At 37.7% G+C, this 18,016-nt stretch overlaps 1 protein-coding gene across 8 annotated transcripts in view; it reads right to left on the bottom strand.

The window, feature by feature from the left end:
- HDAC8 (histone deacetylase 8) overlaps positions 1-18,016 on the bottom strand; it is a 288,934-nt gene that overhangs the window by 143,150 nt on the left and 127,768 nt on the right. The window contains exon 11 of one of the 8 annotated variants that reach the window (XM_066357091.1): positions 6,684-6,719. The exons of 6 other annotated variants lie outside the window; for them this stretch is intronic. In XM_066357091.1, coding sequence (XP_066213188.1) covers positions 6,699-6,719 — 21 coding nt within the window. In that variant the 3' untranslated portion in view covers positions 6,684-6,698. Of the gene's footprint in view, positions 1-6,683; positions 6,720-17,032; positions 17,070-18,016 lie in introns of those variants that run through there. One more of the 8 variants, XM_066357092.1, reaches the window with a different exon arrangement.

The following is an 18,016-nucleotide window of genomic DNA, read 5'->3' as shown; positions in this document are numbered from 1 at the left end:
GCATGGACATAGGTAAGTGAAGTGGTTACCAGGGAGGAAAGGAATGGGAGTAGGGGTGTGGGGGAGGGGAGTAAAAAGGGACAAATGTATAGTGACAGAAAATGATTTGACTTTGGGTGATTGGCACACAACACAATCAACAGTTTGAATGTTATAGAGATGTTCACCTGAAATTTATGTACTCTTACTGACCAATATCGCCCTATTATATTTAATTTCATAAAAAAGAAAAGAAAAAAGAAATGGCTTTGAGTTATGCCAATGGCCGTCTGGAATACCTCAAGGATTTGTTCTCTTTCCTTATAAAAGAGAAATTTTAAACTAATTAGATCTATTTGTTATGCTTAAAGTACATGTGAAACTTTGTCAGATAAAGCAATAATAACTATATTCTACTTATATATTTTTTTAATTATTAAAATGGATGGTGTAAGGGTCCTCGAACTTTTTACACAGGGGTCAGTTCACTGTCCCTCAGACCATTGGAGGGCCGTCAGTTACAGTGCTCCTCTCACTGACCATCAATGAAAAAGGTGCCCCTTCCGGAAGTGCGGCGGGGGGGGGGGGGGGCGGATAAATGGCCTCAGGGGGCCATATGTGGCCTGCAGGCCGTAGTTTGGGAACACCTGGTAGAGACTATATAAAATCCACAAAAGTCTATAAATTATGATATAGTTTCATTTGTAATTCCAATTGTTATCTTAAACTGTTACAAGAAAGCAAATTCCTTTGTCACATGCATTATAATCAGACCTAAAATCATGTCATTTTAAGGTTTGTGGGTTTGATTTTTTTTGTCCTTTTGAGATACTGTAGTCATTGTTTTACTTTGATGCCTTTGCAAATATGTTGCATCTTCAGAACGATCCAGGAAAACGACCCTGACATAATCTAAATTATATATTTCTGAGAATAAATTTTCAGATAATACCTTTGAACTGGATGAAAATTACTAGACCTCTAAGGAATAACTGGATTTATGAAAATACTTGCAAATAATCAGGATAAACAAAAATTGATTATGGGACTAAATGAACTGAGGAAAATTCTAATTTTTTGAAAATATTGCTAATTTTAAAGTATTTTTGTTTTCCAGACATAAGGAAACTTGTTTTTCAGAGCAACTTGGCAAATTATAAGCAATATGAAAGCATTTATATTTTTCTCTCTACCTAATCCCTCCAGAATTTGAAAACTCTTAATGATTGATTATTATTTAGTTTTTATGGCAATATGTTTGTTTGCATGAAGTCAATGAGAATCTGTTCTCTTTGTAACAGGATGTAATTAGAAACTGGCTTTATTAACCAAGACTTTGAGTGGCCTGTCATGTTTGTGAGACATGAATAGAATTTGGATGTTACCAGAAAACTTTAAGGAATTGAGATTGACTTTGGGGTCAATAAAAGCCCCTGGGAAAAACAGCCTGGTATCTTGCTTATTTACTTGTGTTCATGGCAGTCTTTCCAGGTAAGGAACACAAAGGTTGTTTTCCTGGGAGGTGGTAAAGAAAGAATCTCAATAAATTTTTGGTGTCCTTGAGAACTCGAGGAATTTACTCAAACCTATGAATATTGCAAGCAAAGCCTGATGGCAACTATGTCATGGCTTGGTTTCTTTGCTCTGAGAGATTGAGTTTTTTTATTTTTTATTAAATTTAATGCAGTGACATTGATAAATCAGGGTACATAGGTTGAGAGAAAACATCTCTAGATTATTTTGACATTTGATTGTGCTGTATACCCCTCACCCAAAGTTAAATTGTCTTCTGTCACCTTCTATCTGGTTTTCTTTGTGCCCCTCCCCTCCCCCAACCCCTCTCTCCTTCTTCACCCCATCCCCCCTCCCCCCACCCCCACCCCTGTTGCCATCACATTCTTGTTCATGTCTCTGAGTCTCATTTTTATGTCCCTTCTATGTATGGATTCATCTTAGTTTTTTTCTGATTTACTTATTTCACTCCGTATAATGTTGTCAAGGTCCATCCATGTTATTGTAAATGATCCGATGTCATCATTTCTTATGGCTGAGTAGTATTCCATAGTATATATGTACCAAAGCTTTTTAATCCACTCATCCTCTGACGGACACTTGGGCTGTTTCCAGATCTTCGCTATTGTGAACAATGCTGCCACAAACATGGGGGTGCATTTCTCCTTTTGGAGCCGTTCTATGGTGTCCTTGGGGTATATTCCTAAAAGTGGGATAGCTGGGTCAAAAGGCAGTTCGATTTTCAGTTTTTTGAGGAATCTCCATACTGTTTTCCACAGTGGCTGCACCAGTCTGCATTCCCACCAGCAGTGCAGGAGGGTTCCCTTTTCTCCACATCCTCGCCAGCACTTATTCTGTGTTGTTTTGTTGATAAGCGCCATTCTGACTGGTATGAGGTGATATCTCATTGTGGTTTTAATTTGCATTTCTCTAATGATTAGTGATGTTGAGCATTTTTTCATATGCTTATTGGCCATCTGTATGTCCTCTTTGGAGAAGTGTCTATTCATCTCTTTTGCCCATTTTTGGATTGGGTTGTTTGTCTTCCTGGTGTAAAAGACTTAAATGTAGGCCGTGAAACCATAAGCATCTTAGAAGAAAAGCTCTTAGGCAGTAAGCTCTCGGACATCTCTCGAGCAATATATTTGCTGATTTATCTCCATGGGGAAGTGAAATAAAAGACAGGATAAACAAATGGGACTATATCAAACTAAAAAGCTTTTGCACAGCTAAAGACAACAAGAACAGAATAAAAAGACAAACTACACAATGGGAGAACATATTTGACAATACATCTGATAAGGGGTTAATAACCAAAATTTATAAAGAACTTGAGAGATTGAGTTTTAATTTAGAGATTCCGTATGTGATTCCAGCAAAGCAGATTTAAGAGGGCCTATATAATCAGTTGCTATTCTTGTTGTGTTTATGCACACAATCAGGCCAAATTGAAACTAGGCTTAATGAAGTAAATAATCTTAACTGTCTTTGATAAAAATTAGGGTGATTTTAGGGAGAGAATTGTGTTTCAATAGAATCTATAATACATAGTTGTGGACAATAGACTCTACTTTAGTTAATTATCTTTCAAATTTTATTTTTCACCTATAAACCGGACTGAATACTGAATTATTCTAGTTTGCTTTATATTTGGCTACAACTTTCCACATTAATGTTTCATTCTTTCCCATCCTTTGAGTTGGAATTATTGAGAACTAAAACTTTTCCTCTGAGCTTTGCAATGACCAATTGCAGTCAAACGAATTGATATAAACTTGGTAAATTGCAACAACAGCTTATACAATTTCAGTGACTGTATAAGCCATGCAGAATTTACCTGAGCTGCTGATGACATCACCAGAGATACTCAAATTGCAGATAAGAAAAATATATCAAAATGTCACTGCTTGTTTTCTTTGAGCCTTACATCTAGAAATTGTCTTGACTGCTAGCCTTACTGGTTTATAATTTACTCTGATAATTATATTTTTTTTCTTCTGTTTTGATAGGCGTACCTCTTGCAAATACCTGATTGCTTCTTTACACAATTCCTGAAATGAGACTGCAGAACTTAACTGAACTGACTAATTTTCAGGATTAAATAACCAAGTCAATGAAATCTAAAACAATTTACCAACTTTGCTTCTGGAATGTAAAACTTTATTATTTAAAAGGCAGGAATAAAGGGACCAAAGTTCTGCCACCTTGAAAGTGCTATTTTGGGATATTGATTTTAAGCTATTTATTAGAAAACAAAAGACAAAAAAAAAGCCACCGTAAAGACCTTTGATCATTCCTCTTTCCTACCCAAGAGACTCAGACAGAGAAACCTGCTTTGGGAAATGATCTTAGAATGTTTCCCTTAGCTTAATTTGAATTAAACATGGCAAACAAGGGAGCTTCAGGAAGGTGCTTGTTAGTTAGATACCCTCTGTGTCCCATTGTTTCTGAGTTGTCTAGCAAGGACTTGCCTACCATGAGGCTATGCTATGAGAATTAACAACACAAGTCACTAAGGAACTTGATAGACTCTCTGGGTGCAATGCACACTTCTTTGGCAAATGTCGTGCTTGACAATGGACTAGCATTAGACTGTGTGCTAGCCAAATAAGAGGGTCTCTTTCTTTCACAGCTGCACTCTGTGAGACTTGCAACTGGAGAACAGTGAGCTGCTGCAGTTTGCAGCTCCCTCCTTGATCCTGTCTCCAGGAATTCCTGATTAAACCTCTCTTTCTCTTTCTTGCTCTCTCAGCCTTCCCCTCAAGGCCCCCTTTTATGTGACCAAGAGCCTCAGACCTAAACCCCAGAGGAGTAAGTTTTCTGTCCACATTTATTGGTAAGTTTGCCCACATGGATTTGCCTTGTTTCGCCTCAGCCTTTCATAAACACACCTTTTATTGCATTTCTTTTTTACTGGAGACCAGATGTCTGCACTTTCTTCAGAATCCTCATACGCCAGTTTTACCTGGTCCAAGTGTAAACTGAAATTCTTACAGACTATTCTACGGTCTCATGACTATTGTGCCCTTTCTCTAGCATCCTGGACTTAATAATTAGTCATGGCTTTATTGGCCTAAAAAGAGGAGGCAGTGCCCGGGATGTCACAGACCTGCAACCTCTGAGAACCTTCCTTCTCCTAGTGGCCTTTCTATCCCCATAGGTATGGAGCCATAGGCTCATCATAGGAAGGAGCACAGTGGTCCAACCCAGGGATGCTGGTGACAGGTCTGCTGGACTTATGAGCATGGAGGATTCTCAGTCCACCCACTAGTGGGAGGATTATTCGGAATGCCTAGCCTGAACTAGCACACCACTTTTTTTCTCCAGGCATTATGGGAAACTCCTCATATATTCCCAAGGACTCATCACTAGTCTACATTCTAGCCAACTGGAAGGACTTCAAATTAGATTATTTAAAACAAACAAAGAAAACAAACAAACTCATTTTTTTCTGCAATACAGCATGGCCCCAATATAAATTAGAGAATAGGGAAACATGGCTTAAAAATGGGGCCTTAAATTATAATACTATCCTTCAATTAGATCTCTTATATAAATACCAGGGGAAAATGGATAAAAATCCCTTATATATAAACCTTCATGGCCCTGTACCAAGACCCAGAGAAAAGAAGCTCGTGTAAGATCTGATAATGTGCATTCCCCTTTTTCTAGCCCTGTTCAGGGAAGTACAGAGATCCTAGGTGATCTTCTCCTGTTGGTGCCTCCATCAGACACAATAGATAATCCAAGGGAACATAGAGGCAAGGAACCAGGCCCCTCCTCATCTCAAGATTCTCCTGGGATGCCCCCTCAGGCACCTTACACCTCACCTATAAGACCTCCTTAAAGAGTTCATTTCAAGGTTTGATTTCCTCAAAGCCTCCAAAGTGACAATGGTCCTCCCTTCATGGCCAAAATTATCCAAAAAATAGCCCAAGCCCTAGACATTAACTATTATTTACACAGTTCGTGATGGCCTCAGTGTTTAGGAAAGGTAGTACAGGCTAATAATACCCTAAAGAAATTCTTAGCAAAATTATGCCAGGAGACATGACCTTGGAGATATGGCTCTGGCTCCTGCCCCACAACTTGCTAAGGTACAGAGGGGCTCCCACATCAAACTTAGAACTAATTCTTTTGTGATGTTATATGGCAGGCCCTTTCTAACCTCTGACATATACTATTTTGACATATCTAGAAACAACCTAAATATATCATCAATCTAGGACAGATGCAAAAGGTTCTCCCTTTTTACACCTGGTTCTTTCCACTCCTTGGTCCATTAATAACTATTTTCATTTTATTATTTGGTCTATGCCTTTTAAATCTTCTTGTTAAGTTTGTATCTTCTAGGTTACAGTAGTTTCATGGAAAGATGATGATCCTCCAAGGATTCCAGCCCACACCTCAACATTGAGGCAGAGTGGATACTCTAGACCAGTGGTAGTCAACCTGGTCCCTACCGCCCACTAGTGGGCATTCCAGCTTTCATGGTGGGCAGTAGCAGAACAACCAAAGTATAAATAAAATGATAAATTTAACTATAGTAAGTTGTTTTTTAAAGATTTATTCTGCCAAACTTAGCGAAAATCCGACATAAAGTACTTGGTTAGTAAGTATTATTATATGCTTTAACTTGCTGTAACTCTGCTTTATAAATTTTATAAAGTAAAGTTACTTACCTATTTTACAAATAACCATTACTGTGAAACCAGTGGGCAGTTAGAAAATTTTACTACTAACAGAGATACAAAAGTGGGCGGTAGGTATAAAAACGTTGACTATCCCTGCTCTAGACAGTCTTGGGCAGGATGGAGAGGGATGGTGTGAGAGTTCATCATGCTATTCAGAACAGTGCACAATTTAAAGGTATGAACTGTTTGTTTCTGGAATTTTCCATTCATCTGCACTTCAATGAAAGTGGGTGTTTCATTGGCATCTAGTACTCAATGTGAAAAATGGTTCAGTTGTCATGCTCCTCCTCCTGTATTTGTCATATAGGAACATGATGTATTCATCCAAACAAGAACACATGGTGACACCAGAGACTTTACCCTCAGAATCCAACTAATCACCAAATTATGTTAATTCTGTCACCTAAAAATTTCTTAAATCTTTATTTTTGTCTCCATTCCCTACTTCAAGTTCTCTTCATCACTTGCCTGATGTCTTGTCTTCAACCTGGCCTTTCTTAAATCTATCCTGAGTCATCTCATCAAAACACAGATCTGAAAAAGAAAAAACAAAACAAAAAACCCCACAGATCTGAACATGTTATTGTCTTTCTGTGTCTCAATACTGCCCATGGGTACATTCTCAGTTTTTTTAGTATGATACAACATTTTGTAGTTAAAAGCATGGGCTCTGGAGTTACACTGCTTGGTTTGAATCTCAGCTCTGGCAGTGTGCAACTTTGGGCAAGGTATCCAATCTCCTTCTGTCTCAGTTTCCATCGTGAGGATTACAATTGAATTACATGACATATCTATGCTTACCATATAATAAGTGCTCAATAATTATTGGCTATTGTTAATATTATGTATCTAGTTTTATCGCCTCTCATTCCCTGTGTACAAGTTTAGTTTCTAGTAATACTGCATTATTTAGAGTTTTCTAGCTTGACTTGTGGTGGTGCAGTGGAGGGGGTGTCAACCTGGAATGCTGAGGTCACTGGTTCAAAACCCAAGGCTTGCCCAGTCAAGGCACATATGAGAAGCAACTATTATGAGTTCATGTTTTCTGCTCCTCCCCTCTCCCCCTTCTCTTTCTTTCTCTCTCCTATATAAAATCAATAAATAAAATAATTAAAAAAAAGAATTCTATACAGTGTCAAGCTGTTTCACGGCTGTATGCCTTTCAATCGCTGTTTCCTTAACCTTCTCTAGACATACTTATATGCCTGGCTAATCCTCAACTTAGTCCTTTGCTCAGGAATCATCTTTAGGATACAATTCCTGACCCCCATGCCCCTGTCCCAGTCGGACTAATTGGCTCTCTTCTGTAACTTTGTAGACCCTTTGCATGCCTCTAACTCAGCATTTAACACAGCTAATTAAATTTGTCTGTTTATGTTTGTCTCAATCTTGTTGAGCAAAGAGACATATCCTTTACTTCTTAATACACTTAGCACTTAGCATCATGCCCAGTATACAGTAAATACTTAATAAATCTTAGTTGAATTAAATAGTGTTCCTTTTCCCTAAATAACTAGTAACATATTCAAATCTGTGACTCGCTTGACCAGGAAAATATTTCTCTTCTTTTTTACCAAGCTGGTTTTCCCACTACCATCTACCAAAATATTTCAGTAGAAATGTTTGTTTATTTATTTATTTATTTATTTATTTATTTATTTATTTATTTATTGTGTTTACATAGATTCTAGTGTCTCCCTGAATGCATCCCACCACCCCCATATTCCCCTTAACTTCTCCCTTGTCCTCCTCCCAACAGCTCCCTCCCCCCTTCCCTTTAGGTTTAATTCTGTTCCTCAGTTCACATTGTTCCTTGGGTTCCTCAAATGAGTGAGGTCATATGATATTTTTCTTTCTCTGCCTGGCTCATTTCACTTACAATAATAGTTTCCAGGTCCATCAATGTTGTTGCAAAAAGTACTATTGCCTTCTTTTTCATGGCCCCATAGTAATTCATAGTATATATGTACCACTGCTTTTATTTTTATAAATTTTTATTAATGTTAATGGGATGACATTAATAATTCAGGGTACATATATTCAAAGAAAACATGTCTAGGTTATCTCGTCATTAAATTATGTTGCATACCCCTCACCCAGAGTCAGATTGTCCTCCGTCACCCTCTATCTAGTTTTCTCTGTGCCCCTCCCCCTCCCCCTCTCTCCCTCCCTCCCTCCTGCGTCCACCCTCCCCCCACCTCACCAAGGAAAAAAGACACAGGATTCAAATAAATAAAATCCAAAATGAAAGAGGAGAGATCACCACAGACATCATAGATATACAAAGAATTATTGTAGAATACTATGAAAAACTATATGCCACCAAATACAACAATCTAGAAGAAATGGATAAATTCCTAGAACAATACAACCTTCCTAGACTGAGTCATGAAGAAGCAGAAAGCCTAAACAGACCAATCAGCAGGGAGGAAATAGAAAAAACTATTAAAAACCTCCCCAAAAATAAAAGTCCAGGCCCAGATGGTTATACTAGTGAATTCTATCAAACATTCAAAGAAGACTTGGTTCCTATTCTACTCAAAGTCTTCCAAAAAATTGAAGAAGAAGCAATACTTCCAAACACATTTTATGAGGCCAACATAACCCTCATACCAAAACCTGGCAAGGATGGCACAAAGAAAGAAAACTACAGACCAATATCTCTAATGAATACAGATGCTAAAATACTAAACAAAATACTGGCAAATCGAATACAACAACATATTAAAAAAATAATACATCATGATCAAGTGGGATTCATCCCAGAATCTCAAGGATGGTTCAACATACGTAAAACGGTTAACGTAATACACCATATCAACAAAACAAAGAACAAAACCCACATGATCTTATCAATAGACGCAGAAAAGGCTTTTGATAAGATACAACACAATTTTATGTTTAAGACTCTCAACAAAATGGGTATAGAAGGAAAATATCTCAACATGATAAAGGCCATATATGATAAACCATCAGCCAACATCATATTAAATGGCGTAAAACTGAGGACTTTCCACCTTAAATCAGGAACACGACAGGGTTGTCCACTCTCTCCACTCTTATTTAACGTGGTTCTAGAAGTTCTGGCCAGAGCAATCAGACAAGACAAAGAAATAAAAGGCATCCATATCGGAAAAGAAGAAGTAAAGGTATCACTTTTTGCTGATGATATGATCCTATACATCGAAAACCCAAAGGACTCCACAAAAAGATTACTAGAAACAATAAACCAATACAGTAAGGTCGCAGGATACAAAATTAACATACAAAAGTCCATAGCCTTTCTATATGTCAACAATGAAATATTAGAAAACGAACTCAAAAAAATAATCCCCTTCACGATTGCAACAAAAAAATAAAATACCTAGGAATAAACGTAACAAAGAATGTAAAAGACCTATATAAAGAAAACTACATGGCATTGCTAAGAGAAATAGAAAAAGACACAATGAGATGGAAAAATATTCCTTGTTCTTGGATAGGAAGAATAAATATAATTAAAATGGCCATATTACCCAAAGTAATATATAAATTTAATGCAATTCCCATCAAAATTCCTATGCCATTTTTTAAAGAAATGGAACAAAAAATCATAAGATTTATATGGTACCACTGCTTTTTAATCCACTCGTCCACTGACAGACACTTGAGCTGTTTCCAGATCTTCGCTATTATGAACAGTGCTGCCACAACATGGGGGTAAATTTCTTTTTTTGAATCAATGATATAGTGTTCTTGGAATATATCCCTAAAAGTGGGATGAATGAATAAAAAGGCAGTTCTATTTTTAATTTTTTGAGAAATCTCCATACTGTTTTCCACAGTGGTTGCACCAGTCTGCATTCCCACCAGCAGGGCAGGAGAGTTCCCCTTTCTTCACAACCTCGCCAGCACCTATCATGTGTTTTTTTGTTAATAAACACCATTCTGACTGGTGTGAGGTGGTATCTCATTGTGGTTTTAATTTGCATTTCTCTAATGATTAGTGATGTTGAACACTTTTTCATCTATTGGCCATCTGTATGTCCTCTTTGGAGAAGTGTCTATTTCTTTTGTTCATTTTTTCATTGGATTGATTGTTTGTCTTCCTGGTGTTGAGTTTTACAAGTTATTTATAAATTTTGGTTGTTAAATCCTTATCAGATGTATTGTTGAATATGTTCTCCCATTGTGTGGTTTGTCTTTTTTTCTGTTCATATTGTCTTTAGCTGTACAAAAACTTTTTAGTTTGATATAGTCCCATTTGTTTATCCTGTCTTTTATTTCACTTGCCCATGGAGATACATCAGCAAATATATTGCTGCGAGAGATGTCAGAGAGCTTACTGCCTATGTTTTCTTTTAAGATGATTATGGTTTTATAAGTTACATTTAAGTCTTTTATCCATTTTCAACTTATTTTTGTGAATGGTGTAAGTTGGTGGTCTAGTTACCTTTTTTTTTGCAGGTAGCTGTCCAATTTTTCAACACCATTTGTTAAAAGAGACTATCTTTACTCCATTGTATGCTCTTACCTCATTTGTCAAATACCAGTTGACCATAAAGGTGTGGGTTTGTTTCTGGGTTCTCTGTTCTGTTCCACTAATCTACATATCAGTTTTTTGGGGTTTTTTTTTGCACTTTTCTGAAGCTGGAAACAGGGAGAGACAGTCAGACAGACTCCCACATGCGCCCGACCGGGATCCACCCAGCACGCCCACCATTGGGCAACTCTCTGCCCACCAGGGGGCGATGCTCTGCCCATCCTGGGCGTCGCCATGTTGCGACCAGAGCCACTCTAGCACCTGAGGCAGAGGCCACAGAGCCATCCCCAGCGCCCAGGCCATCTTTGCTCCAATGGAGCCTTGGCTGCGGGAGGGGAAGAGAGAGACAGAGAGGAAGGTGCGGCAGAGGGGTGGAGAAGCAAATGGGCGCTTCTCCTGTGTGCCCTGGCTGGGAATCGAACCCAGGTCTTCCGAATGCTAGGCCGATGCTCTACCGCTGAGCCAACCGGCCAGGGCTTTACATGTCAGTTCTTATGCCAGTACCAAGCTGTTTTGAGTACAATGGCCTTGTAGTATAACTTGATATCAGGAAGTGTGATACCTCCCAATTTATTCTTCCTTTTCAAGATTGCTAAGGCTATTCATGTTCTTTTTTGGTTTCGTATAAATTATAGAATATGCATTCTATATCTTTGAAGTATGTCATTGGTATTTTAATTGGTATTGCATTGAATTTATAAATTGTTTTGTGTAATATAGACATTTTAATGATGTTTATTCTTCCTAACTGTGAACATGGTATATGTTTCGACTTGTTTGTATCTTCCTTGATTTCTATTATCAATGTTTTATAATTTTCCGAGTACAAGTCTTTAACTTCCTTGGATAAATTTACTCCTAGGTACTGTATTTATTTATTTTTTTGTTGTTGCAATAGTGAAGGGGATTGTTTCCTTCATTTCTCTTTCTGACAGTTCATTGTTGGTCTATAAAAATGCCTCTGATTTCTGTGTATTAATTTTATACCCTGCCACCTTGTTTAATTCATTTATCAGGTCCAGTCATTTTTTGACTGAGATTTTAGGGTTTTCTATATACAGTATCATATCATCTGCAAATAATGATAGTTTTACTTCTTCTTTTTGAATTTGGATGCCTTTTATTTCTTCTTCTTGTCTGATTGCTGTAGCTAGGACTTCCAGTACTATGTTAAATAAGAGTGGTGAAAGGGGGCACCCCTGCCTTGTTTCTGATTTAAGGAGATTGCTTTTAATTTTTGCCCATTAATTATGATGTTGGCTGTGGGTTTGTCATAGATGGCCTTTATCATGTTGAGGTATATTCCCTGTATTCCCACTTTGCTGAGAGTTTTGATCATAAATAGGTGATGGATTTTATCAAATGCTTTTCCTGAATCTATTGAAATTATCATGTGGTTTTTCTCCTTTCGTTTATGTGATGAATCACATTGATTGATTTACAAATATTGTACTATCCTTGCCTCCCCAGAATAAATCCCACTTGATCATGATGTAATGATTTTTTTCATATATTGCTGGATCCGGTTTGCTAATATTTCGTTGAGGATTTTAGCATCTAACTTCATCAGAGATATTGGCCTATAATTTTTTTTTCTTTGTGTTGTCCTGGTTTTGGAATCAGAATTATGCTCGCCTCATAAAAGGAACTTGGAAGTCTTCCTTCCTCTTGAATTTTTTGAAATAGCTTGAGAAGGATAGAAGTTGGTTCTTTTTTGAATATTTGGTAGAATTCACCAGTGAAACCATCTGGCCCAGGGCTTTTCTTCTTTGGGAGTGTTTTGATAACTGTTTCTATCACATTTGTTGTAATCGGTCTGTTTAGGTCTTCTGATTCTTCTAGATTGATTTTTGAAAGATTATATGTTTCATGGAATTTGTTGATTTCCCCTAGCTTGTTTAATTTTTTGGCATACAGTTCTTCATAGTATTTTCTTACAATATTTTGTATTTCTGTTGTATCAGTTGTTATTTCTCCACTCTCATTTCTAATTTTATTTGAGTCCTCTCTCTTTTTTTCTTGGTGAGTCTGGTTAAAGGTTCATCACTCTTGTTTACCCTTTCAAAGAACCAGCTCTTGGTTTCATTGATCCTCTGTATTGTTTCTTTAGCCTCTATGTTATTTATTTCCACTCTGATCTTTATTATTTCCTTCCTTATACTTCCTCTGAGCTTGCTGTTCTTTTTCTAGTTCTTCTAGATGCATGGTTAGGTTGTTTATTTGAACTTTTTCTAGCTTCTTAAGGTATGCCTATAGTGCTATGAACTTCCCTTTTGGTACTGCTTTTGCTCTGTCCCATAAATTTTGAGTTGTTGTTTGCTCATTATCATTCGTTTCTAGAAAATTTTTTATTTCTTCTTTGATCTCATTGTTATTCCATTCGTTATTTAATAACATGCTATTTAGTTTCAATGTGTTTGAGTATTTTTCAGTTTTTCTGTTGTGGTTGATTTCTAGTTTCATGCCATTGTGATCAGAGAAAGTGCTTGATATGATTTCAATCTTCTTAAATTTGTTGAGACTGCTTTTGTGCCCTAACATGTGGTCTATCCTAGAGAATGTAACATGAGCACTTGAAAAGAATGTATATTCTGCTGCTTTAGGGTGAAAGGTTCTGAAGATATCTATTCAATCCAGTTGATCTATTGTGTTCTTTAAGTCTGCTGTTTCTTTGTTAATTTTCTTTCTTGAGGATCTATCTAGTGATGTTAGTGGGGTATTGAAATCCCCTACTATTATAGTATTGCTGTTGATCTCTCCCTTTATATCCATCAGTCTGTTTTATATATTTAGGTGCTCCTATATTAGGTGCATAGATATCTATAATGGTTATATCTTCCTGTTGGATTGCTCCCTTTATTATTACGTAGTGACCTTATTTATCTCTTACTATAGCCTTTGTTTTAAAGGCCACTTTGTCTGATGTAAGTATTGCTACCCCAGATTTTCCTTCATTTCCATTTGCATGAAATATTTTTTTCCATCCTTTTACCTTTAGTCTATGTGTATCCTTTGTTTTCAGGTGTGTCTCTTGTAGACAGCATATGATATGTATGGGTCCTGTTTTCTTATCCATGCAGCTACCCTATGTCTTTTGATTGGATCACTTAATCCATTTACATTTAAGGTTATTATTGATATGTAGTTGTTTATTGCCATTTTATTCTTTAAAGCTATATTCCTCTTTTACTATATTCTTTTTCCCTTTTGTTCTGTTTACAATTGGCCCCTTCACATTTCTTGCAGCATTGGTTTGGTTGTAATAAATTTCTTGAGATTTTTTTTTTTTTTTGGTCTGTGAAGCTTTATATTTCTCCTTCAATTTTAAATGATAGCCTTGCTAGATAAAGCAGTCTTGGTTGTAGGCTTTTATGTTGTATTACTTTGAATATTTCTTGCCATTTCCTTCTGGCCTCAAGAGTTTCTGTTGAGAAGTCAAATGTCATCTTATGGCGGCTCCTTTGTATGTGATCGCCTCTTTTTCTCTAGCAGCTTTTAATATTTTCTCTTTAATTCTTAGCTTTGGTATTTTAATTATGATGTGTCTTGGTGTGGATTTATTTGGGTTTCTCTTTCATGGAATTCTCTGTGCTTCTTGAACATGTGTGACTTTTTTCCTGCATCAATTTAAGGAGGTTTGCAGCTATGATTTGATTGAACAAGGTCTCTATCCCTTGTTCTTTCTCTTCTTCTTTAGGAACTCTATAATGCAGATATTGTTTCTCTCTAGGTTGTCACAGAGCTCTGTTAGAGTTTCCTCAGATTTTTTCAGCTCCTTTTCTTTTTGCTGCTCTGCTTCCGTGTTTTCATTTATCTTGTCCTCTAAATCACTGACTTGATTATCTGCTTCATCCAGCCTGCTTATAATTGCTTCTAGTGTAGTCTTCATTTCTGATATTGTATTTGTCATTTGTAACTGGTTCTTCTTTATTATTTCAATGTCATTTTTGATGCTTATATCTCTTTTTTATGTGCTCACTGTGTTGATCCACTGTTGTTCTAAGATCTTTCAGCATTCTAATAATCATTACTTTAAACTCTGCATGTGGTAGTTTGCTTATTTTCATCTCACTCGTTCATTTTCTGGGTTTCTCTTGTTGATTCATTTGGATTGCACTTCTCTGTCTTCCCATTTTGTCTGTGATGCCCTGGACTTCCCTGGCCAGGTACTGGTGCAGATCAGTGGGGGTAACTGCCTATGACTGGTTCTTATCCACCTTTTGGGAGCTACAGGTTATCCAGATCTTGTGGCTGCCTCTGCTGGATCCAGGTGCCATTGTAAATATCAGCTGTACTCCTAGGCTTGCTTTTATCTACTCTTGGCCTAGGAGAAGTTCCTTTAAAAGTTAAAGTTCCCCTAAAATCCCCTTTCTGTTGCCCTTTATTGCTGGCTACTTGTTGGGCTCAGTACTGTAATTCAGTGATTAGGTATGGTATTAGATGTGGCCTAATCCTTAGCTGCAGGTGTCATTCTATGCAGACATTTTATTTACTTATTTTCTTTTTTTTTCTTATGTTTTTTTTTGTTCTTTTTCAGCACTCAGTAAGGTATAGTCTCAGGCGCCCAGTGGGTGTCGCCCCTGTGTTCCCATTTTGTGGTCTGTCTACCAGGCCACTGCTACTTTGCTGCCCGGGGACTTTGGGATCAGGTGCTGCTGGTGCCAGCCCACTTCCAGGGCTGCCGCTGCCCTGGTCGGGCTCACGCATGCCCACGCAAGCTCGCATGCCCGTTTGGACTGCTTCTGTGGCTGCCCCAGCCTCTGCTGCCTCTGAGAGCCAGTGTGTGCCACGGGCAGTTTTGCTCATGGGCTTGGGCATCTACCCTGGCTTTCACCCCTGCAGGAAGTGCTGTGCACGCCCACTTGGACCACTTCTGGGGCTGCCTTGGTCGTCTCAGACCTCAGAAGCCACCTGGGTTGGGGCTGCGCACACCCACTCGGATCACTGCCAGAGTCACCCGTGCTTTCACTGCTGCTGAGGGCATGCCACTATCATCATTTCTCAACTGGCATCTGTCTCCTATTTGTCTCTATACCTCCATTCTTGCTACTCACCCCCACTTTACACTACAGTCAGAGTAGTTTAAAAATGTACATCATATCATGGTACCTCTCCTGGTTAAAATCTTCAGTCTCACCCCAGTCTATTAAGACCAGGCAAGCTCAGAGTTTCAAACTGGTGACTTCAGTGTTCCAGGTTGATGCTTTATCCACTGTGACATCACAGATCAGGCATGGTACTTATTGCAGTTTAGAATTATTCTCACTTAAGTTTTATGTGTTCTGTTGTCTGTTTTTCTAACAGGATTGTGATGCAGGCACCACTTCTACACTGTTCACCATTGTAGCCCCAGCACTTGGTATAGTGTCTAGCACATTATTAGCAGTAAATAAATATTCCCTGAGTGACTGAATGACTTGAAAAGTCAATTGCTTAATTAAGTGTGTTTTGGAGGGTGACATGAACTTTTTTTTGTTCTCTTAGATAAGAGAAATTTTACAGCTTCAGCTTGCAATTTGATTGTTGAGATGAATCATCTTGTTCAACCCAGTTGAGAAGTATTGTAGGAGATCTTAAGCAAGAAAAGGATATACTTTTTAAAAGTCTGGTTTTTAGGCTCTGTATGCTAAAAGACTCAGGAGTGACAACTGCAATTACTACAAGTCAGTGGTTCTCGATTTTGCCTTCCCCCTCACTCATCAGAGACAATCAGCAATGTCTGGATAAATTCTTGTTTACTAAAACAGGAAGAGGCACAGAGAGTAGAGGACAGAGATGCTGCTTAGCATCCTATAAAACACAAAAAGCCCCCCCCCCAACAAAGAATTATACCACCAGGTAAGTCAATAGTGTTGAGGTTAAAAACAAACCAAAAAAACAAAACAAACAGTAACAGGGCTACTATCTACTTTTTGAAACATAATAGGCTACCCAAATATAGATGTTAGTGTTCTAAAGGATTTATAAAACTCAATAATTGAAGAATTAATAAGCTTTCTTGTTTTCTAAGATTTATTTTTGTTCTTTAGAGGTTTCTGTTTGTTTTAAACAAAGAGTCCATTGATGGGCTTTAGGAAATTGATGAATGCTCTGTACCTGTATCCCAAAACTGTGTAATTCTAAGCATTTAACTGGGAGGAGGGGCCATCACATTCTCAAATGAGTCCATGATCACCCAAAATATTAGAAAGCCACTGCTATGGACAGAGCTTTGGTTGTCTGGACTGTACTTTAAAGTGTCACGTTTTGTGGAATGAATGTTTTGCAAAATGCTTAGAAGTATGTGTCCTGTAGTGGTGTTTTTGAGAGCTGTCTTGGGAGTCAGGCAAGTGTGGTGGAAGCTTAGCTCAGTTTCTTCCTACCTGTGGAGAAAACAGGTTTTACTGGGCTGTTACAAAACCACATGAAGTAATTTATATAATTCCCATGGAAGTGTTAGGCACACAGCATATGCTTAACAAATATTAGTTTTCTTCCTTTTTATAGGGTTATTGTGAGGATTTGATAAAATAATGCTTTGAAAACAAAATGAAATAATGCATATGACACCTTGTCTGGCCAGTAGTAGATACTTAACAAATGTTTATTTTCCTCCCATTCATTCTTTATACTAAAACTCTGGGTCTTATCACTGAAAGCAGGGAAAAAAGGATAAACCCAGAAATCTGAAAAATTTAAGTTTCAGTCTTAGAGCTGCTATTTTACTGGCCCTGCTATTTTAATCCTGGCCAAGTTACTTTCTGAGTCTTACTTTTCTCATAAGTAAATAGGGGTAATGCCTACCTCCCAGGATTACTAAAAAACATAAATGAGATAATATATATAAAGGACCTAGCATTTTTATTATATGCGGCTTAAGTGTCTGTCGCCAATAGCTTATTGGTTGCTTGAGTAACTGTACTAGCCAATGGGGTGAAGTTGCCATGGCATTCAAATAGTCCCGCCTTCTGGCATGCCACCTCACAAATTGAGGTTAAAGATTGGAGCAATTATTATGCTGTTAAGAAATCTTAACACCAGAAGGGGTCTTTGCAATGGTACAAGACTAGAGGTTCTCCAATTGAAAAATAATGTCATAATAGCTAAGTCTTTGACTGGCTCCTCTAAAGGTGAAATACATGTCATTCCAAGAATTGATTTGGCTCTATCTCAAACAGGGTTGCCGTTTCAATTGAGATGTAGACAATTTCCTATAAAACTTGCCTTTGCTATGACCATCAATAAGTCTCAGGGCCAAACGCTTAAGCGTGTTGGCATTTTTTTACCTGAGCTTGCATTTGGACATGGTCAACTTTATGTTGCCTGTTCA

Source organism: Saccopteryx leptura, chromosome X (genome assembly GCF_036850995.1).
Source record: "Saccopteryx leptura isolate mSacLep1 chromosome X, mSacLep1_pri_phased_curated, whole genome shotgun sequence".
Taxonomy (NCBI): domain Eukaryota; kingdom Metazoa; phylum Chordata; class Mammalia; order Chiroptera; family Emballonuridae; genus Saccopteryx; species Saccopteryx leptura.
This window is presented reverse-complemented; position numbering and strand designations above follow the sequence as displayed.